Here is an 18711-nt window from a genome sequence, read left to right as displayed (position 1 = left end):
ATTTATGGGGTGCAAAGACCTCAAGTGGCTGCAGCAGACCTTGGGGCAGGGTGCTGGGCCGTGCTGAGAAATCTGCCCAGCAGCTGGGAAAGGGCCCTCCCTGCCACACTAAAGACCGGACTTGCTTTGCTGATGTGGAAAACTGTTGCACCAAATGTTTACTAGTGAGATGCTGACTGTGATAAGGAGCCGAGAGGCCAAGAGAAAGAGGGGGGAGATCGCAAAACCCCTCCCAGGTCTCATCCCAGGAGTGCCAAGTGCTTGAACGTGCGGCTGGCATTTGCCACCAAAGTGCCTGTTTTTATTTAAATGGCCCAGAGCAAGGCTGACTGAACGAACATTCCCACGCCATCCCTTAGCAGAGCCTCTGGTTTTTGGCAAATTCTTTCCTTAGCTGTCAAGGCAAAAATATAGGAGAATTCTGGTCTTACTTAAGGGTTGTTGGGGGGGTTCCCTCCCCTCCCCACCCCCTGGAGACCCAGAAATAGCTCGCAGATGTGCGGTACCTGCTGATGTGTGCGCTCAATTACTCCACCAACAGAACTCCCTGTGCTCCCTGTAACTGAAACCCCAATTTCCAGGCCGGTCTTCTTTTCAAAGGGGGGGGCTGCGGGGGAAGTGTGGGGACGGAAGCACTAAACATGTCTAAATGTGTCTACAGCAAATTCCAGGAAACTCGGCCCGTGAGAAACGCTGGCCCTGGCTGGGGTTCTCACAGGCAGCTGGCTGAGGGCAAGGCGGGCTGCAGCCCAGTCTGGGCAGGGCAGCAGCGGGGTGCAGGGGTTCAGGGCTTCTCCTGCCCTGCAGAGGCCTTTCCTCTAGAAGCAAAATAGAGAAGTAAACATCAACTCTTTTTAACAGGTAGTTCTCCAGCTATTGTTACCTCCCTCCCCCCCGCCCAAAGGAAAGGAGGAAAGAAGAGCGAAGGAAGGGAGGAAGGAAGGAAGGAGGAAGTCAGGGGAAGGGACAGGAGGGATGAAGAAGGACTTGGCTTTTCCAGTGACTCAGCCTGGAGGATGGTGGAGGCTGAGTTGGTGCCGAGCCTGGGGAGGCGTGGCTTCACAGTTTCGTCCCCTAGGGCCTTTTCTTTTTGGAGAAAGTTCTGAGCTGGTGTGGGCAGCGGTCCAGGCAGGGTGGAAGTTGCCCCCCTCCTGCTCTGCTGGGGTCCTTGGGCCCTGGGGTTCTGGACAGGTGGGGCTATGGTGGAGAGGTGGAGGCAGACATGAGAACGTCCAGGCTCCACAACCCTACTCTGTCTGGGTCCCCTCCCCAGGGTGGACACGGGCTCAGATGCCTTGGTGCCCAGCCCCTGCCTGGGGGTGCTGGCTTCAGAGTTCTGCCTCCCCTTCCCCCGAACACCTTGTCCTGTTCCTCCTCCATGAACCCCTCCCCAGCTTCTCAGCAAACCCCCAGCGCACATGATTCCCATGTCCAATGCCATCTCCAGCAGTTTCCAGGAAGAGAAAAGGCGCTGACCCAGGAGCACCCCACCATAGACACTATGAGCAGTTGAGGGGGCCCCAAGACCTGGAAAAGTAAAGTGGGGTTCTCCTCAGAACATGCCAGGACAACCTGCTGGTTCTACCCGCCCCCCTTGCCTGAGTCCCAGTCAGGGGCTGTGCTCTGAGCATGTGAAGACTCCTGGACAGAAGGCCTAAGGCCACCAGGCAAGGACAGGTGGCTGGCTGCCACCTGTGACCAGTCCTGTGCTGCCCATCCTGACCTCACTGTGGCAGTGACAACACCAGTCCTGGTCAGAAGTCTAGTCCTGCAGCCTCAGAGCCCCCCCAGCCCCCACCTAGAGACTCACGCGCTCTGAGCCCTATGCCGGGACTTGCCCGGGCATCGCTCTGCCAGCTCCTGGCCTCTGTGCGGTGGAGAGATACTGGGCCTCCTTGGAGATGCTCTCCCTCCTCCCCGGACCTCCTGAGTGACAACTGCAGGGGTGATGAGTCTAGTCACAGCTAGGACCAGCGCAGCTGGGCTGAGGGGACCAAGGGCTGGTTAGGATGATGTCCAGAAGCTTCTTGGGGAGGCCAGACTTGGAGTCCATTTCCAGGGGTCCTGCTCCACATCCCCTCCACCCTCCACCCTCCACCCTCCTTCGCTCATGAGTGGCTAAGTCCTTCCAGAGCATGTGTGCGAGGAGACTGGGACCCAGCAGAGACAGGAGCTGCATTATAGGCCCGAAGGATGAGACAAGCCCTCCTTCTGGGACAACCAGATCGCCGTCAGGCTCTCCTCTGAGAGAAGCAGCTCCCCTGGCCTCCAGTTTTAACACCCCAGGTCCTCCTGGACACCTTCGTTTTACTTACAGGTGTTTTGCTCTCAAGGGTGTTGGGCTACCAGGACTCCTGACCCTGCCTAACTCCCAGTAACTGACCCAACTGAACCTATTAGCACCCGTGGGTGGATCCTGGAGAAGAGGCACCCGTGTATTGAATGTGCCTCCTTCCTGGGCGCACAGCTGGACTGCCAGCCCAGGACAGCATTCAGAAACCCACAGAGCTGTGACTTCCCACGGATGAGGCCTTGATGCACAGCACCCTGAATTAGAAGTCTTGGGGGCCAGGAGTTTGGCCTAGTGGTTGAGTGCTTGCCTAGCATGCACAAAGACACAGGTTTGATTCCTTGGTACTGCATACATAGAAAAATGCTGGAAGTGGTGCTGTGACTTAGTGGTAGAGCTCTAGTCTTGAGAAAACATTGTCCAAGGACAGTGCTCAGGCCCTGAGTTCAAGCCTCACAACTGGCAAAAAAGAAAAAAAAAAGTCTTGAGCGGGTCCTAGATCCCACCCCACCTCCCATTGGGTTTGGGGATCCCATGGGGGTGCCTTCAGTGTCCACCGCAGGGGCTGTCCCCCAACCACTGCTTGTTTAGGTGAAGGCCAGAAATCTGGAGCCCAATTTGCAAATGAGAAGGATTCTTCACCTCCCCTGCCCCACTGCCAGGGCCCCTCCCCCCCGGAAGGCCTCACCCCAGCCCCCATGGCTCCCAGGCTGCTCTGGCCCAGGCCTGTGCTCCCAGATTCTGTGTCCCACACCCCACCTGGCCAGGAGTGACCGGAACCTGCTGTACAGACATCTGTCAGGACACAGAAGCCTGAGTGGGGCAGGAGGTGGAGCCTGAGCCGGGACTCCTGAGATCTCGCCCACCAGACAGGCTGGATAGTTGGGGCACAACACCAGGACTGGAGCACTGCGGCGGCGGCAGCACTCCAAGAGCCCGGAGGCCCTCAGACCCGGAGGTGGGGGAGGACGTGGCACACAGCGTACCCGCCACAGCCAACCCTTCCTTCTATGGAAAGGCTCCCGGGCCGTCGGCTGTTAAATAAACATCTCCACTGCCTCCCGGGCACTGACCCTGAGCTGCTACCCCAGGCTCCGCAGCAGGGATTGGAAGCAGGGAGGGGGCCGGGGGCGCCCAGGGGCGGGAGCTCCGCTCGGGAACAGGTGTAAAAGGAAGGAGGAGGGTCTGCCCACCTCTCCGCGCCCCTACGGTTCTCAGCCGAGGGGCCTGATCTGGGGGTCCTGGCCACCCTCTAAGGCTCCCCGTGGGGAACCCCTCGCTCCTGCCGTGGGCGTGGGGCTCGGCTGGTCACCACCCCGCTCTGGGAAGGGAGGGGGCTTGTCCGGCCCAGACTCCGGCGAGGCTGGTTCCCTCGGGGCCCCACGCGCCTCCCCAGACCTGGACAGGGTGCCCACGTCTGGCGTCGAGGTGGAGACACGACGTGCAGGGAGCACGTGGGAGCCGCTGCGCCGGCGCCGGCACCGAGGAGGTGCGCGCTTTCCGGGGCCACCTTGGGCCGAGGAGCCGGGGACAGGGGCGCGAGGAGGGACTCGCGCGCGTCTAGACGGGTCTCTCGGGGGAGGACGGGTGCGTAACCAGTCCACCCAGTCGCTGGCCCCGGGCGGCTCCCGCGGGGCATCCGGGGCTTCCTCGGCCGAGGCCGCGGGCGTTGCGCCACCACCCTTCGGGGTCAAGTGCTCCGGAAGTCGAGGCTAGGGTTGTTTGGCCGCGATCTTCCCGGGGCCTTCGGCTCCGGCCAAGGGGGTCTCGGGGAAGCAGCCCCGCCGCTGGCGACGCTCTGCCCCCGACGGCGGCCCGGCCTCGGTGGCTCCTCCCCGCGGCTCCGCACGCGGGGCCTCGCCCCCTCCGGGCCCGGCGCCTCCTTTGCCATTGAGATGCAAATCCTCGCCAAATGTCACTGAGGGAGGCGACCGCCGCAGGCGGATCCTTCCGCAGCCCCGTCTCGAACTTTTAGCTTCGAGAAACTTTCGAACAAGAAGTAGTCCCCGGCGCCCCCCGCCGACGCCCCCCGCCCTCGGAGCGGAGCTGGGGGGTCCCGGCCGCGGAGCCCCGCGCCCCGGCCCCGCGCCCCGGCCGGGGGAGGCTCGGGGCGGCCCGGGGCGCGGGGAGGGAGCGGAGGGATCGGGGGCGGGGCGGGGCGGGCCCCGCGGGGGCGGAGCGCGCGGCCGCCCCGCGTCTCACTAGTGCTTCGGCCGCGGGAGGGAGCGCAGGGGCGCCGGGCACGGGGCGCGGGCGCAGCGAGGGCACGAGCCGGGGAGGCCGGGAGACCCCGAGAACCCAGGGCCACCCTCCCAGCAGGAAGCCGAGGGCCGCCGCGTCCCGCCGCCCGCGGGACAGCCCCGTGCGCCCGCGCGCCCGTGCGCCCGAGTTCCGCCGACCCCTCGCCGGAGGCCGCCGGGGCAGCGGGCAGCCGGCCGGCCGGCAGGCAGGCAGGCAGGCAGGCAGGCATGCCGCGGCCCCCGGCCCCGCCGCTCCGCCTGGCGCTGCTGCTGCTGCCCGCGCTCGCCGCCACAGGTAAGCGCCCGCGAGCCCGCAGCTTCCCGCGCCCTTTGGAAACTTGGGCAGCGCCCCGCGCGCGCCCGCGGCGGCGGGGAGGCCTGGGCCGGCGGGGCGGGACCCCGGCCCCGCGCCGCCGCCCGCCGGCCTGCGACTTCTCGCTTTGACTCGCTTTGGTTTTGGTTTCCTGTTGCTTCTCGGGGCCATGTATTTTTCTTCTCTTTCGTCTCCTGCCCGCGCCGCGGCGGACGTCGGGGCGCGCGGTGTGGGGTCCCGGACGCCGCTCCAGCCCGGGCCCCACCCGTCGGCTCCCCCACGCCGGGTCGCCGTCCCCGCGCGCCCCTCGGAGCCCGGGGTGATTGACTCCCTTCGTCCCCCACCAGTCGGAGGCCGGGCTCCGGTGACGGGTCTGGAATTCTGCAGCCCCTGGACGGGGGTGGGGGGGGCGGAAGGGCCTGGCCGTGGCCCCTTCCCGAGAACGGGGCCGGGCTCCTCCCCAGCGCGGGCTCGGGGCCCCGGAGGTGCCCGGCCCCCGGAGGTGCCCGGCAGGTATTGGGTGTCGTTGGAGGCGGGGCGGGCGGCGCAGCCCCGCGGCCCCAGGGGGCGGCCGGCCACAATGGGCCGCTCTGATTCCCTGGCCGGCGCTTTGTTGGCGGGCGGGGCGGCGGGCTCCGCAGCTGTCGCATTTTCCCACGAGCGGGGGCAGAGTGTGGTGGCCAGCCGCCCTCGCTGTCCCTTCGCATTTCGGTGGCTGGGTGGGACGCCCTGCCCAGGGTCCTAACGGGCACCCACCCTCGGCGGGAGTAGCTCCCCCAGGCCCCCTTGCTGACCTCCCCACCCCGGGAGCGGGTCACCTGCCAGCCACCTCACCAGCTGGCTACCACTCCGGGTGGGGCAGAATGTTGGCTCCCCTTGGATTTCAGAAGTCTCCCCTTCTCCCCCCACTCCAGCTCCCCGACCCCCCAAGACACAGCGCCATGCCACCAGTCTCCAAGGACTCAGGGCTGGTGACAAATCACATCCAGAGTGTAACAAGTGGTGTGTGGGCACAGAGCCAGAGCCTGGACTGACCCTCTCTCCTGTCCTCCCCAGGCCTGAGATGCTCCCAGCCCGGTGGGACCTGTCTGAACGGAGGGAGGTGTGAAGTGGTCAACGGAACCGAGGCCTGTGTGTGAGTACTGCCCCTTTGGGGACCTGTTGCTTTTGTGGGACAGAGCCCCTGCCTTCTGGGGACAGAACACTGGGGCATTGTCTTCTGGAGAGAGCCCAAAGGCCGGGCAGTCACGTGCCGATTTTTATTGGACAAAGTCTCGCAATTACTTACTTAATCACGAGCAATGACGCCCGTGTGTGGACGCCGTGAGCCGTGTGTGGAGCTGCTGTGGCCGGCTCCTCCGTAGGCCTCGGAACGTGCCTTCTGGGGCCCCTCAGGCTCCTGAGGCCCTAGGGGGTAATTTGCAGCCCCCCCATTTCTTCTTGAAGCCCCTAGAACCCTTTGGTGGGGGCAAGGGCTCTGGAGCACTTACAGAGAAACTTGGTCCCTGCACCTGTCACCTGGAAGCCACGGAAGCCCTCCTCTGGACAGGTGACATGGCAGGAAACTTTCAAAACGAATCCCATCCCCTGCACACTTCTGGGACTCCTGAGCCGTTGGAGGTGTCCCTGTTGGTTCCTCCTGCTTGCGTGGTAGTTATGGGGTGAGTGCCAGGAGTCTGGTTTGTCCTGGCAGCTGCAACTCCACCTCCTGACTCTTCGTGCCTCTGGTTTCCTGCCTCGGGCCCTCAGCTGTAAAATGGGTGTGCTTGGAGGGGGGGGGGTTGTCTGCCAGAGGTTGGGAAATCCTTTTAGAGCCCCGTGAGTACCCGTCAACCGCGGGAAGTTTTTCTGCTGTAGCCAATGGCCTTCAACTTGAGTTTGTCCCTGAGGAGGAGGAGGAGCTGGAATCGCAGGCCGGCCCTCCCTCACAGCCCCCAGCCCTGGAGGCTGCAGACAGAAACGGCTCCACTCGTGCGCCCTCATTCCAATTGCTGAAGGGCCTATCCCCTTGACAACGCCAGCACTGCTGTCTCCTGTGCAGGGCTTGTGGGCAGGCAGTCCCTCTCCCCACGCTGAGGACAATTAAGCAGGTCTGTGAGCAGTTTATTGGACAAAGCCGATTGTGTCTTTGTCAGATGCTAATGAATGCATACTGCTTTTTTTTTTTTTTTTTTTTTTGCATTTTTGGGGCCCCTCTCTCCCCCTGCTGAGGCCCCTCGGCTTGATATCCTAAATCTTGTTTCCTTCCATTCAGAGGCCGACAGCTGGGAAGTGCAGCCGGCTATTGTTGGGCAGCGATTAATGCGGTGTGATTAATTATGCGTGGCTTCCCAGAATGTGCAGCCAGCCCCCTTCCCTGCCACAGCAGAGGGGACTTGGCTCTGCCTGCTTCTCACCGGTAACAGGGCAGGGCCAAGAATCTTCTTACCTCTGCTCAAGTCTTGGGAGTGGGCATAAAGGCTGCTGGGGAAGGTGAGGAGGGGGATGTCCCAGCTCCACCAGAGGATGGGTGCAGCCTGGCTGGCAGCATGCCAGACTCACCTGCTCCCCTGCCCACAGCCCTGCCTGAGGGTACAGACCTCCAAAGCCTCTCCAGTAGCTTGCCCCCAGCATCCGGGCTAAGATCCTTCAAGCTAATAGACTCAGGTACTGGGCCTCTTCTCCTGAGTCTCAAACTTGCCACCCCTATAAACTTTTGGTGGTTGGCCTTATCTCATCCACTGGAGCTAGCAGTCCTTCTTGGCAAGAAGCTGCCTCAGTTTGGCCTGGGGCTCTGCCCACAGAGGCCTCTTTGTGCATCCTGCACATCCAATTAGAAAGGGGGATGGATGCGAGGACCTCTGGCCACAGGGCTGGAGGCCAAGGTTACAGCCAGGTCTAGTTGCAGATAGTCAGACACAGGCTGGGACTCGGCTTGCAGTTGGTGTGCTTGAGTGCAGGTCTGGAATCCTGTTTGGATGTGGGTGTTTTGAGACCCCCCGCCCCAGAGTATACTCGGCACTCAGTGGACCTGCATCTCTTTCCTGGCGTGCATGCCAGAGCTCTTCAGACCCCTCGCTGGCATCCAGCCGTGACTTTGCACAGTGCCCGCTGCCCTGTAGAAGGATCTAGGACCCATAGGTCGTGGCACGTTAGCCACGAATCATGCTGCACACGCAGGGAGAGGAGCCTTCCTGCCGGCTGCCTGTGGGGCGCCAGCCCGGGAACGGAAAAGCCTGATTCCTTTGCTGTCAGGAAACTCCCTAGTCCCAGGAGGTACCGGCGCCACCGAGGCCTCTTAGACTGTGGTGGGTGACTCTGGTGGGCAGGCCGCAGCCCTGGGCTGGCGGGGGCCGGGGGAGGAGGAGAGGGGAGTTGGAGAGATCTGTTGTCCGTCTGAGTGAGTTCACACTTGTCCAATGAGGGCAGAGAGGCTGGGAGGTGGGAGGGCTAAGTCACTGCGTGCACCTGCAATGAGGTTGGTAGTTGATGGGGGGCCCTCCCCCCAGAGGAACTGGAAGGGAAGGCTGGGGGCTGGTGCGTGCTCGCGGTGGAGGGCTTATTCTGCTCTTCACTGGCCCCAGTGTGGGGTCACCGGCTGGCCTAGACTCCGTCTTCCCATCTGTACAGCGGATAGCTGCATGACTGGCAGTGGGGACATGTGCCGGTGAGCTTGACAAGTTGAGTTGGGGACCTCGTGGGCAGATGGGTATTAACTAATGCATTAATTCAGAGAATCCCAAGGTCGTGGCTGGTGGGTCCTGTCTGGAGCGCCTATGGACTCGGTACTGGAGATGCTGCAGTGGGAAGTCCTTCCTGTTTCCTTTGTGGGACTCGTGCACTGGGTTCCACTCTCTGAGAGGCCTGGACCCCAGATAGGATGGGCTGGGGTGGAGGGAGGCAGCTAGAGCTGCCCTGTGTCTCTGGCCGGTGGGGTGATGGTGGAGCTGTGTGGATCAGGCACGAGGAAAGAGAGGAGAGGCCCAGAGAAGTGGCCTGGGTGCCCCTCCCTGCCGTGAGGAAACAGGCTGGGGCGTGACCCCGAAGGGAAGTGACTGAGGTCTGAGAGGGAAGGATCAGAGCCATGTGCGTCTCTGTCACTTGGTCCTGCTGCTGTTCCATTGAGTCACCTGCTGTCTCCGGCAGCCGTGCTGTTCCTCAGGGGGAGGGCAGACACGTCCTGGCCCTCCTGTCTCTGCAGTGCTCACACACTCAGGCTAGGGGCAGCACCACAGACTCACCTGCCACCCAAGCTGTGGGAGCCAGGCAGACCCCGGAAGGCCTGGGCAGTGGGGGAGGGCGTCTGGCAGGAACCAGGTGTGTGTGTGTGTGTGTGTGTGTGTGTGTGTGTGTGTGTGTGTGTGTGTGTGTGAAGGAAGCTGCATCTGTGGGCAGCCCTGTCTCTGGAGGCCAGCCAACAGTTTCCATTGAAGGAGTGATATGAACAGAAAGACCGGTAGGAGACTAGCTGTGGGCCCTACAGGACCAGGGCCGGGCCCGGGGAAGCCCTGTGTCTGGGTGCTGCAGAGGGAGGTGCTCGGGGCTGGGGTGCAGAGCTCAATGCTGGAACCTCCAAGGATTTGGGTGGTTCCAGAGGGGTCTCTGCAAGGTGTGAGGGCCTGGCTTGCAGACCAAAGCCTCCTGCAGACTGGTACTTCGAGGTTGTAACAGGCAAGGCCAGCAGAGCCTGGGGGCCCCCTACCCCAGTGCGTGGAGGGAACCTTCCATCCCTGCTTTGTGCCTTGTCTTTGTGAACCGGGAGAGGCTGTGGCCCTGCAGAGTCATGGCGTGGCGGGGAAAGGGGCTCCATCCTAACTCCACACGCCTGGAGCTGCTTTCATGGGCCTCGTAAACCCAGCAGAGGCCCACTGGCTGGCCCTGTTTATTTTATCCCCAGTTCACTGGTGGGAAAAACTGAGGCTGAGCCGTGCAGAGCCGTGCTGAGGGAGCAGGGCCTGGTGGCCAGCTTGCATCAGCGTTGGCTTTCATGTATAGACACGTCCACAACTTTACAGCTCCTTCCCAGCGGCCGAGGGGGAGGCATCACCCTCATTAATGAGCGGCTGGCTTCAGGGCACCGTGACTGGTTCGGGAAGTGTCTGAGCCCCCTTGTTTCCCAGGCTGGGCACACCCTGGCACACGCTGCCTGGAAGGCACAGAGCCCAGCTGGCTTTGGTTAGCTGTCCCCCCTACCCTCGCACCCCCGGTCATGTCTCCTCCCTGGCCACAGTTTCCGCCTCTACACTAGGGCCTCGGGTGAGGCAGCTCTCAGCCCTTTACAACTGTGGGAGCCGACAGGACAGCCTGTGGTGCGATGGTGGCCCCGGGAAGCAGTGCCCAGGAATTGTGTCCAGCCTGGTGGCTAGACAGGTTCTGCAGGCCGAGGCTTTCTGTGGGCACTGGGCTCTGGTATGGCGTCCTCAACCCCTTGGCCTCAAGGCCTGGGATGCCCTGTGATTGGCAGGTGTGGGCTGCAGCATCTCCTCAGTCCTCTCTGTCCTGCGCTTTGAGAGCCCAAGGGTGCTGAGAACTGATTTGGATAGCAAATTATTTAGCCATTGGAAAAGTAGTGGTATTTAGTAACGTAAGATTGTGTAACTGCCAGAACGATGGAGCTCCAGAACTTTTTTGGGGGGGTTACTGGGGTTGAGTTCAGACCTTGTTACTTTAGGTGTTTTTCAGTTAGGGTCTTGAGTTTTTGCCCAGGCTGGCTCGTCTGCCTGTGGCCTCTCGAGCTTGGATTACAGACACTACCTCACCTGGCTTCTTGAATGGAGATGGAGTTTCACTCACTTTTTGCTGGGCTGCCATCCTTCTCATCTCTCCCTCCCTTGGAGCTGGATATCAGAGGTTTCAGCCACAAGGCCTAGACTGTGCTATCACAGTTTTGTTATTTTTTACTGTTATTATAAAGGTGAGTTTCATGAGTCAGGAAATGAGTACATTTCTTTTTGAACAGTGTCACCCCTTTCCTTGCTCTATCCTCGTTTTTCCCTCCTTCCCCTGCCCACAGGTTGTGTAGCTCTGTCTACTCTAGGGTAACACTGTTGCATTGGTTCAAGGCTGAGAGCCGTGGTTCATGCCTACCAGCTACTCGGAAGACAGAGCTGAGCACTGCAGTTTGAAGCCAGCCCAGGCAGGAAAATCCATGAGACGCATCTCTAGTTAACTACCAAAAAAAATCCACACATGAGGCTGAGGCTCCAGCAGAAAGCTAAGGCTAGCTCCCATTCTGAGTTCAAGCCCTAGGCCAGCACAGAAAAACAAAACAAAACCCCTGAACAACAAGAAGAACGACTCAGCTATGGAATGAAGTTTCTTATGCACTAGAGTTCTTCCCAGAATCTTACCTGGGATCTGCTTCCAGAGTCTTGGTCACAGTGGAACTTCAGGACTTATCTTGTGCCATAGGTTTTTTTTTTTTTTCTTTTGCTAGTCCTGAGGCTTGAACTCAGGGCCTGAGCACTGTCCTTGGGCTTTCTCAAGGCTAGAGCTCTACCATTTGAGCCACAGGACCACTTCTGGCTTTTTCTATGTATGTGGTACTGAGGAGTAGAACCCAGGTCTTCGTGCATGCAAAGCAAGCACTCTACCACCAGGCCAAACTCTAGGCCCCATAGTTTCTAAAATAGCCAGGGAACCCCTAGAGCTGGGATGGGCCCTAGGATTTCATGGAATGATCCTGACATAGGGTCTCCACTTCTTACAGTCAGGCCCAGTCCAGAATCCTACCCCACCACACCGCAGGGATTATCATATGTCACCACTTCTGGCTACTAGAACTTGATCACCAGCAAAGCCCTTGCCTGTTAAGCCACCTCCCCCAGGCTCTGGCTGCCACCAGGCTGCCTTCCGTCTGTGGATTTGCCTGTTCTGACTTTTCTATGAATGAGACTGTGTGGTCTATGGCCTCTCGCAGCCGGCTCCTCTTAGTCAGCTCGGCGTTTTCAAGGTCTGTTCGTGTTGCAGTGCCGTCAGAACCTCACTGCGCTGAGGATAAATCTTAGCCACCGGAAACCATCAGGAATTGGCCAGAGGTTGGCACAGGCACTGGAATCCTGGTCCAGTTAGCTGACATCAGCCCAGAACAGGTGGGAAGGGGCTGGCGGACACCTAGACATCTTCAATGAATCTTCAGCTCCTCTCTGGGCTCTGGTGGCCACAGGCTGTGAGTCAGGAGTATCCTGGCACACCCACAGCCCCGCCCCGCCCCACACACCCACAGGTCTTGCCAGCTGCCTGGCACTTCCTTCTCCAGCCTAAAAGAGGAGCTGGGGAGCCCATGTGCTACATGCTGGGACAGTGCAGGGAGAGGGGCTGTGCTAGACTCTGGGCGGGATGCGGGCTGCAGGCTGCGGGGGTCACACCGAGGGAGTTTCCATTGACTGAGGGCAGAACTGGGGGGTTGGGGGAAGGCAAAGCCGAGTGTGTGGGCGCCCGGGGAGGAGGGACACACGGAGCAGGCAGGGGAGCCAGGAGGAAGGGCGGCACCCATCTGCCAGTCCACGGTCTGAGCTGAGAGAGCTGAGGCAGGCCAGGGGGTCGGTTCAGGTGGACAGCGTTGCTCTTAGGCATGGCTGGTGACCCCCAAGTGGCCGAGTCTGCTACAGGGTTCCCATCTCCCCCTGGCCAGACAGGGACTAGCAAAGACGCCTCTGGTACTCGGGAGGAACCCAGAGGCGTACCTGCTCTGCACACCTAAAATGCCGTTTATAGAAATGAATCCCAGGAAATGGAAAGGTGGGCTTTTGTCTTTTAGGAGGGCAAAGGGGGTACAGAACGGGGGAGAAGGGGAACAAGTGCTGGCATGCAAAATGAAGCATATGACTCGTGGGCTTGGGCGGGGGAGAGGCAGGGGTGACAATGTCCCCAAAGAATTGTACTCATTACCTGACTGGCACCACCTTGTTAACAAGAATAAAATGACGTAAGATGAAGAAAGGCTGACTTCTCCGCAGAAGGGGCTTGTACGGCTCCAGATGGAGGTGATCTGAGGGGAGCCCCAGACCCTCTCCCCAGCTTTCCCTAACCCTGCAGGCACAGCTACCCAGGATGTGACCTCGGCACCCAGGGAGGCCGCGAGGCCAGCCCACTACCTGGACCCTCTCCCTCTCCCATACCACAGAGAGCTGGCACGGTCAGGGTCCAGCCCACAGGCTGCCGAGTCCTCCCCAACCCCTCTGTGCTTCCCCAGAGGTCTGGCCCTGTGGGGAAGGATGGCCACAGGAAGGCAGGAGAACTTGCTGGCAGCCTAGTCCTTACTTGCTTGTCACCTACCCTGAGTGTCACTTGTGTGAAGTGGTTGTCCTTTTGAGCTGGGTAAATGAGCCCCTTGTTATCTGGTGACACTGCTGATTTGCTGAATAAACTCAATCCAGCAGGTAGCGAGGAGGCCAGCCTCCCCCAGTGCAGCCCAGGCCGGGGCGGGGCCTGCGTGCCCTACATGCCCTGTCGGTCCTCGTGAGGGTGGCTCCCCTGCCCCAGACCCTTTGCGTGCAGGCCAGGCCCTGCCAGGCAAGCGACACACACCCTCCTGAGCCCGACCTCTCCCGGCGGCCCTTGCTGAGCTGTGTGGGAAAGAGTGTGGGTGTCCAGGGCTGGAAAGATGGTCCAGGGTTAACAGCAGGGGCCCGTCGTGGGCCTGGGGACCTGCCTCCCACCATTTCCTCTCAGTTTCAGTTGTTGGGGAGCGGAAACAACAGTTACTGGAAGTGAGGCCTGGGGGACAAGCCAGGGCTTCCAATGTATGTGTTTTTCCCTGACAGCTTTCGGTAAGACAGTGAGGCAGATACTGAGTGGGGGGGGGGGGACTGCTGTGGAGTCCTGGGTTCTGCGGGTTGGCTCCATAGATGGGACCCCCCCACTTCCAAGGGTCAGACAAGAGTGGCTCCAGCCCTATCAGAGATCCCAATGCCAAAGCCAGGTGAGGCTGTGTCCCTTGGCCAGGCTGTGTCCCAGAGCCCGGGCTGGGTCAGGGATACCCTTCCACTATGGCCAACCCCTGGGCTGGGCAGCTGCTGTAGGCTGAAGATAGGATAGACTTCCATTCTGCAGATACCCAAGTTGGGGCTGGAGCCCCCCATCCTGGACTTGAACTCTGAGGCATATGTGCTGTCCCCCGGTCAGTCAAGGGCCACTGGGAGGGCTCTGTGGGCTCATCCTGGGCTCCCTCTCCAGCGTCTCCACAGCAGGGGGACCTCGTAGTTCACAGGGCAGCTGGTGGCAGCACAGGCCATGGTCAGCCTGGCATTTCTCTTGGGGCTGGAAGCTGTCATTTTGGCAGCACTGTGGGTCTGTAAGAGGTGACCACGGGATCCGTGGGTGCTACCCACGGAGGCGTGCCGCGGGGCGGGCATGGCACACGCCCGGGAGCTGGCTGTGGGCTGGTGTGGGGGTTGGGAGGTGTTTTTGTGTTGGCTTGGTGCCTGTAAGGGCCTGGTACCTGTGTATCAGCATGGCAGCCCCCCGTGCTTCCACAGAAAACAAGCCCTCGGCCAGCCGTCACCAGCTGGCCTCTAGTGTCCCCACAGGTGTGACGGGGCGGCCAGAGGCTGGCCAGCCCCTGAAGGGTACCTGTGGGGCAGAGGACCCTTGGCTGGCTCTCGGCTTGTGTGCTCGCTGTGTCTGGAAGCAGCTCAGTGTCCAGGGATGGGGGAGGGTGATGGGGAGGGCCCAGCCAGTGGGGGGGGGTCCCTGTCTGGGAAGCCTCTCCACACATTGACCAGAGAGGGGAGCTGCTGAGCAGTGGGGCAGAGCTGACCCTGGGGCTCTGGGGAGAATGGAACCAAGACATTCTCCTTTCATCTGCCCAGTCGGCTCTGGAGCGGGGCGGGGGACACACGTCTGTGGTACTGACACGATGCTGCCACTGTGGGGTGGCCCTCCCACTGGCAGGCCCAGGAAACCCTTCCTGGTGTGGAGGAGGGGTGGTGGAGCCGGGGTCCCCTCTTCCCCGGCCTCTCACTCAGTGCCCCACCCGCCCCCCTGGGGTTTTGTGTTTCAGTGAGCACCTCCTAGAAGGAAGAAGGCTTGTCTCCTGGAAGGAAGGCTTGTCTGCCTGTCCGCCCTTCCTGGCTGGGGAGCTCTGGTGGTCAGACTGGAACCCAGGCCCCTGGGCGGGGAGGGTGCCAGCTCCTCTCCCTCCTTCCTGGGAAGATCGTGGGTCTGCCTCCCAGGACCCGCAGCAGTAGCTGCCGAGGAGGTTGTGGCGGGCAGGAGAGGCTAAGGACTGCTAAGCCGAGGCCGCTAGGACGGGGTGGGCCTGGGTCAGCGCTGCCCAAAGCTGCAGGTTTCCCATGGAGGCCCAGTGAGGCCAGGCTCGTCTCTCGCGGTAGTCCAGAGCAGGGAGGGGTGGGGCCTCTGCTTCTTCCTGGGCAGGAGTGTGCAGGGGAGGGGGTCCTGGTGGCTACCGCCCCTGCCCCCAACCCCTCAGCTGAGCTCAGTGTCCACCTCAAGTGGCCCACGTGGCAGAGCAGGCCCCGGCCGCCGCCTCCTGCTCCCTCTCCCCTGACGGCCTCTCCTTGGGGAAGCAGACGTGGAAGTTGCAGGAAGATCATTTTTGGCCCTGGCGTGGAGCTCAGTCTGCGATTGCTGGCTTAATGAATCGAGTTTTGGATTAAGCCCTCCAGGCAGGACTAGCCCTGGTGTGGATCGATGGCCTTGGCTGGGTCTGAGCAGCCGTGGGGTGCGGGGCTGGGCTCGGAGGCCCCCAGCAGCCAGTGACCATTCCTCGCCTCCTGGGTGCACCTGCAGGCCACCGAGGAGGCCGGCCCGTGGGGGTCCTCCGTGGGGAGGGCGGCTCTAGCCTTGCTTGCAGGTCAGGGCTCTGTTTTTGTGGGGAGATTAAGTGGGAAAAGACTTTGGACTGGAACCCAGGACTCAAACAGGCTGCTCCCCAGGCACCAGTGAGCGCCGGTGCCTCAGCATGCCGGGAGGGGTGGCCCCACGGGGGTCATCACCGCCTGTTCCAGCGCTGCCACATCCAGGAAGCTGCTTGACCCCTGCGAGGGCCTTTATGTCCCCTCCAAGGGGCACAGTGGTTCCCACGGTGGCCGCAGTGCATAGCAGGCCCCGGGGCATTGTTTTCCTTCCCTGGGGCAGGGGGCTTCCCGGGAGGGAGGGAGGGTGGGTGGCTTGGTCCCACTTCTCCCCCACACAAAGGGCTTCCCCAAGCAAGCAAGGAAGCACTGCCTTTCCGGTGCTTCCTCTTTCCGAGTATTTTAAACACCCGAGGATGCAACTGGGGGCAAAGATTGGAAGACAAAAGAGCCCAGCATGCTGGGAACAGCTCTTTGGGCCAGAAAACCTGGACCACACTCAGACCCAGCTTCTGGGCATGCTGTACCTGCCCGTTTCCCCCTCTGCCCCCTTCTGGCCTGGTCTGAGCAGAGGCTGGGATTGTGTTTGTTAGGCTGGCCTGGCTCCGTGTCTGGGCCCCAGACACTCTGCAGTCCTTGATGCCCTTCCACTTTCCTGGGGGGCCCCTGAGGCTTTGAGTGACCCCAGCCCCATTTGGGCTGGGGGAGGGGAGACCACACCTCAGCCCCCCCTGCCTGGCTGGCACTGCTGAAGCAGGTGGGATGGGGTCTGCGCGCCTTTCTCCCATCAGGGAGAAAAAAGCTGGGAAAAGAAGCTGGAAGCAGAAGGCTAGACCCCAGGAGGCTGGGGGGGGGGGCATCCTGTCCCACCCCACCTCTAACTGGCCTTCAGACAGGTGTTTGGACAAAGGCCTCAGCAGAAGCTGGGACCTTGTGTGTCATAGCTCTTTGTACTGGGGGCTGGAGGGGGTGGATTGTGGGCCTTGAGAGTTTCCAGTTTCCTGGGCTTTGTTAGTAGATCTGTTCTTTCTACAGGAAGTGGCCCCAGGTAGGGCACTTGCACATGCCTCAGCTCAAGGGAGGGGAAGGGATAAGGTCCCCGTCCCCCGAGCCGCAGCCAGGGGTGGAGCTGAGGTTGTTGACCTTGTGGAGGTGCTACAGCTGGGGACCCCCTAGCCTCAGGTCTGTCCACTACTGTCCGGCTCAGTACTGACGCCTCTACCGCTTCAAAGGGCCACCACGTGTCCCTTGCCCACTCACAGGCTGTGCAATGGCCTGGGCAGCGGTGGCCCCGGGGAGACAGGCTGCCTGGGGCAGGAGGGCCCTGGCTTTGGGCCTAGGGTTGGGGATTTGGGTGCAGGACAGAATCAGACTGGGAGCAAGGATGTGGGCAGGGCAGGCTGGAGAGGAGGCTGCCCGAGCCATTGCTGGGGACACGGCTGGCACCCGTGAGCTGGAGCTTCCTGGGCAGGCAGCTCATATCCTAGACTTGCCCTCTGGGGCTAAGGCAGGGCGTGCCAGGCTGGAGGGGTTGACAGGCTTGGGGGGGGGCGGATATAGCCTAGTCTCCGGGACCAGGACAATGACCTGTTAACCCCGTTAGCCCCGAGTCACTGCGAGCTACTGGGGAGCTCTGGGCTTCTGGGAGAGATAGGCTGGGAGCCAGGGCCTCCTGAAGGCAGGTAGCCCCTCTGCCACCATGCCTGGGGACTGTCATCGAGGTGTGGACTTGAGGGGTGCAGGCCGTCCCTTCTGGGCTGGCTCGTGCGGCCTTCCTCTCCACCCTTTGGACCACACCCCTGGGTCCAGGCTGCTGGCACCAGGGAGTGGTGAGGGGCAGCTTTTCGGGAGCAGGCTTTGGGGAAGGTCTGCATGACATCCTGTAAATGTCTCATCTGGGACTCAAACCCAACCCTGCCCCCTCTCCAACCACCTGCCGTGCCAGGCCCTTTGAGCCCCTTCCCCCAAACCACCCTTGACCCCTCATTTACACTCATGGCCTCAGTTGACACCAGCGCCAGTATTCCCACCCAAGCTGTATGGCAGCTGCACGCTGTGGAGGGCCCTGCAAGCTGCTCTCCACTCCTGGGGCGCTCCTTCCTCACCCCAGCTTCCTCTGACCCCCCCTCCAGCTCAGCTCCAGCAGATGCCCCACGCCCACCTGTGGCGTGGCTGTCCCCCTTCTCCATAAACCCATCTAGGACAAGAGCCACTAAGTCACCCCACGTGTCCCCTCAGCTCCCTCCTCCTTGTTCTGGAGCAGAGGGAGCTGTCATCTGTCCCCTGGGGGTGGCAGATGGCTGCTTAGTTTGGAAAGGAAAACAGCACAATTTAGAATTAGTCCCGGGTGAAAGGTCACAGTAACATCTGCCCCCGGATGCTTCGGGAGTCACATTTCTCTGGAGTGGAAATAGCGAAGCCGTGAACAAAGCAAGAGGCGGCTGTTGTGGGACAACAGGGGCCATTTGTGCTGGGCTGGACCTCTGCAGACGCTGCCCTTGCAGGGTCTCCTGGGCCCAGCCTGCCTGCCTGCCACTCCCCTGCTGTCAGCCAGGACACACAGGCCAAGGCACCAGCACGGTTAGGCCACCAAGTGGGATATAAGGAGAAAAGGCAGGGGAGTGCGGGAGGGGGCGGGGAGGGGCTCCTGCAGGGCACACCTGGTAAAGGCTGTGTGCCCCTGGGAAGTGGTGGCTGGCAGGCAGCTCTTGCCCCTCAGAGGTAGGATGGGGCTCCTGTCCAGTCTCTCAGCCCTGACAGTGGGTCACTGAGCAAGAGCCTGGCTGGGTGAGGCTTTGGGTACGACATCCCCAGGTCCCCATTCCTGTTGCTCATACCTGCCAGGCCAGGTGTGGAGACACTGGGTAGCTGGTAGGTCTTGGTGCCCCTGGCTGGGGCTGAGCTGGAGCCTGAAGCTCCCCCCCCCCCCCCCGCTGGACGTCTGAGTCCATAGGGGAGGAAGTGGTGGTGTCTTTCGGCTGCAGGCCCCCCTGAACTCAGGCCAGGCTGGATGCCTCCCTGAGCTCAAGCTGGGGCAGGGGTGGAAGAAGACCTTTGGGACTGGCCCCCAGC

General features: G+C 61.5%; 1 protein-coding gene across 1 annotated transcript in view; it reads left to right on the top strand.

The window, feature by feature from the left end:
* Window positions 1–4515: 4515 nt before the first annotated feature.
* The window catches only part of Notch1 (notch receptor 1), a 40359-nt gene continuing 26163 nt past the window's right edge, over window positions 4516–18711 (top strand). The window contains exons 1-2 of the mRNA XM_090330945.1: window positions 4516–4825; window positions 5900–5978. Coding sequence (XP_090187071.1) covers window positions 4759–4825; window positions 5900–5978 — 146 coding nt within the window. The 5' untranslated portion in view covers window positions 4516–4758. The remainder of the gene's footprint in view (window positions 4826–5899; window positions 5979–18711) is intronic.

The sequence above is a fragment of the Megascapheus bottae genome, chromosome 3, assembly GCF_031878675.1.
Source record: "Megascapheus bottae isolate mThoBot1 chromosome 3, mThoBot2.hap1, whole genome shotgun sequence".
NCBI classification, from domain to species: domain Eukaryota; kingdom Metazoa; phylum Chordata; class Mammalia; order Rodentia; family Geomyidae; genus Megascapheus; species Megascapheus bottae.
Note: the sequence above shows the minus strand (reverse complement) of the source record. Positions and strands in the feature narration are given on the sequence as shown.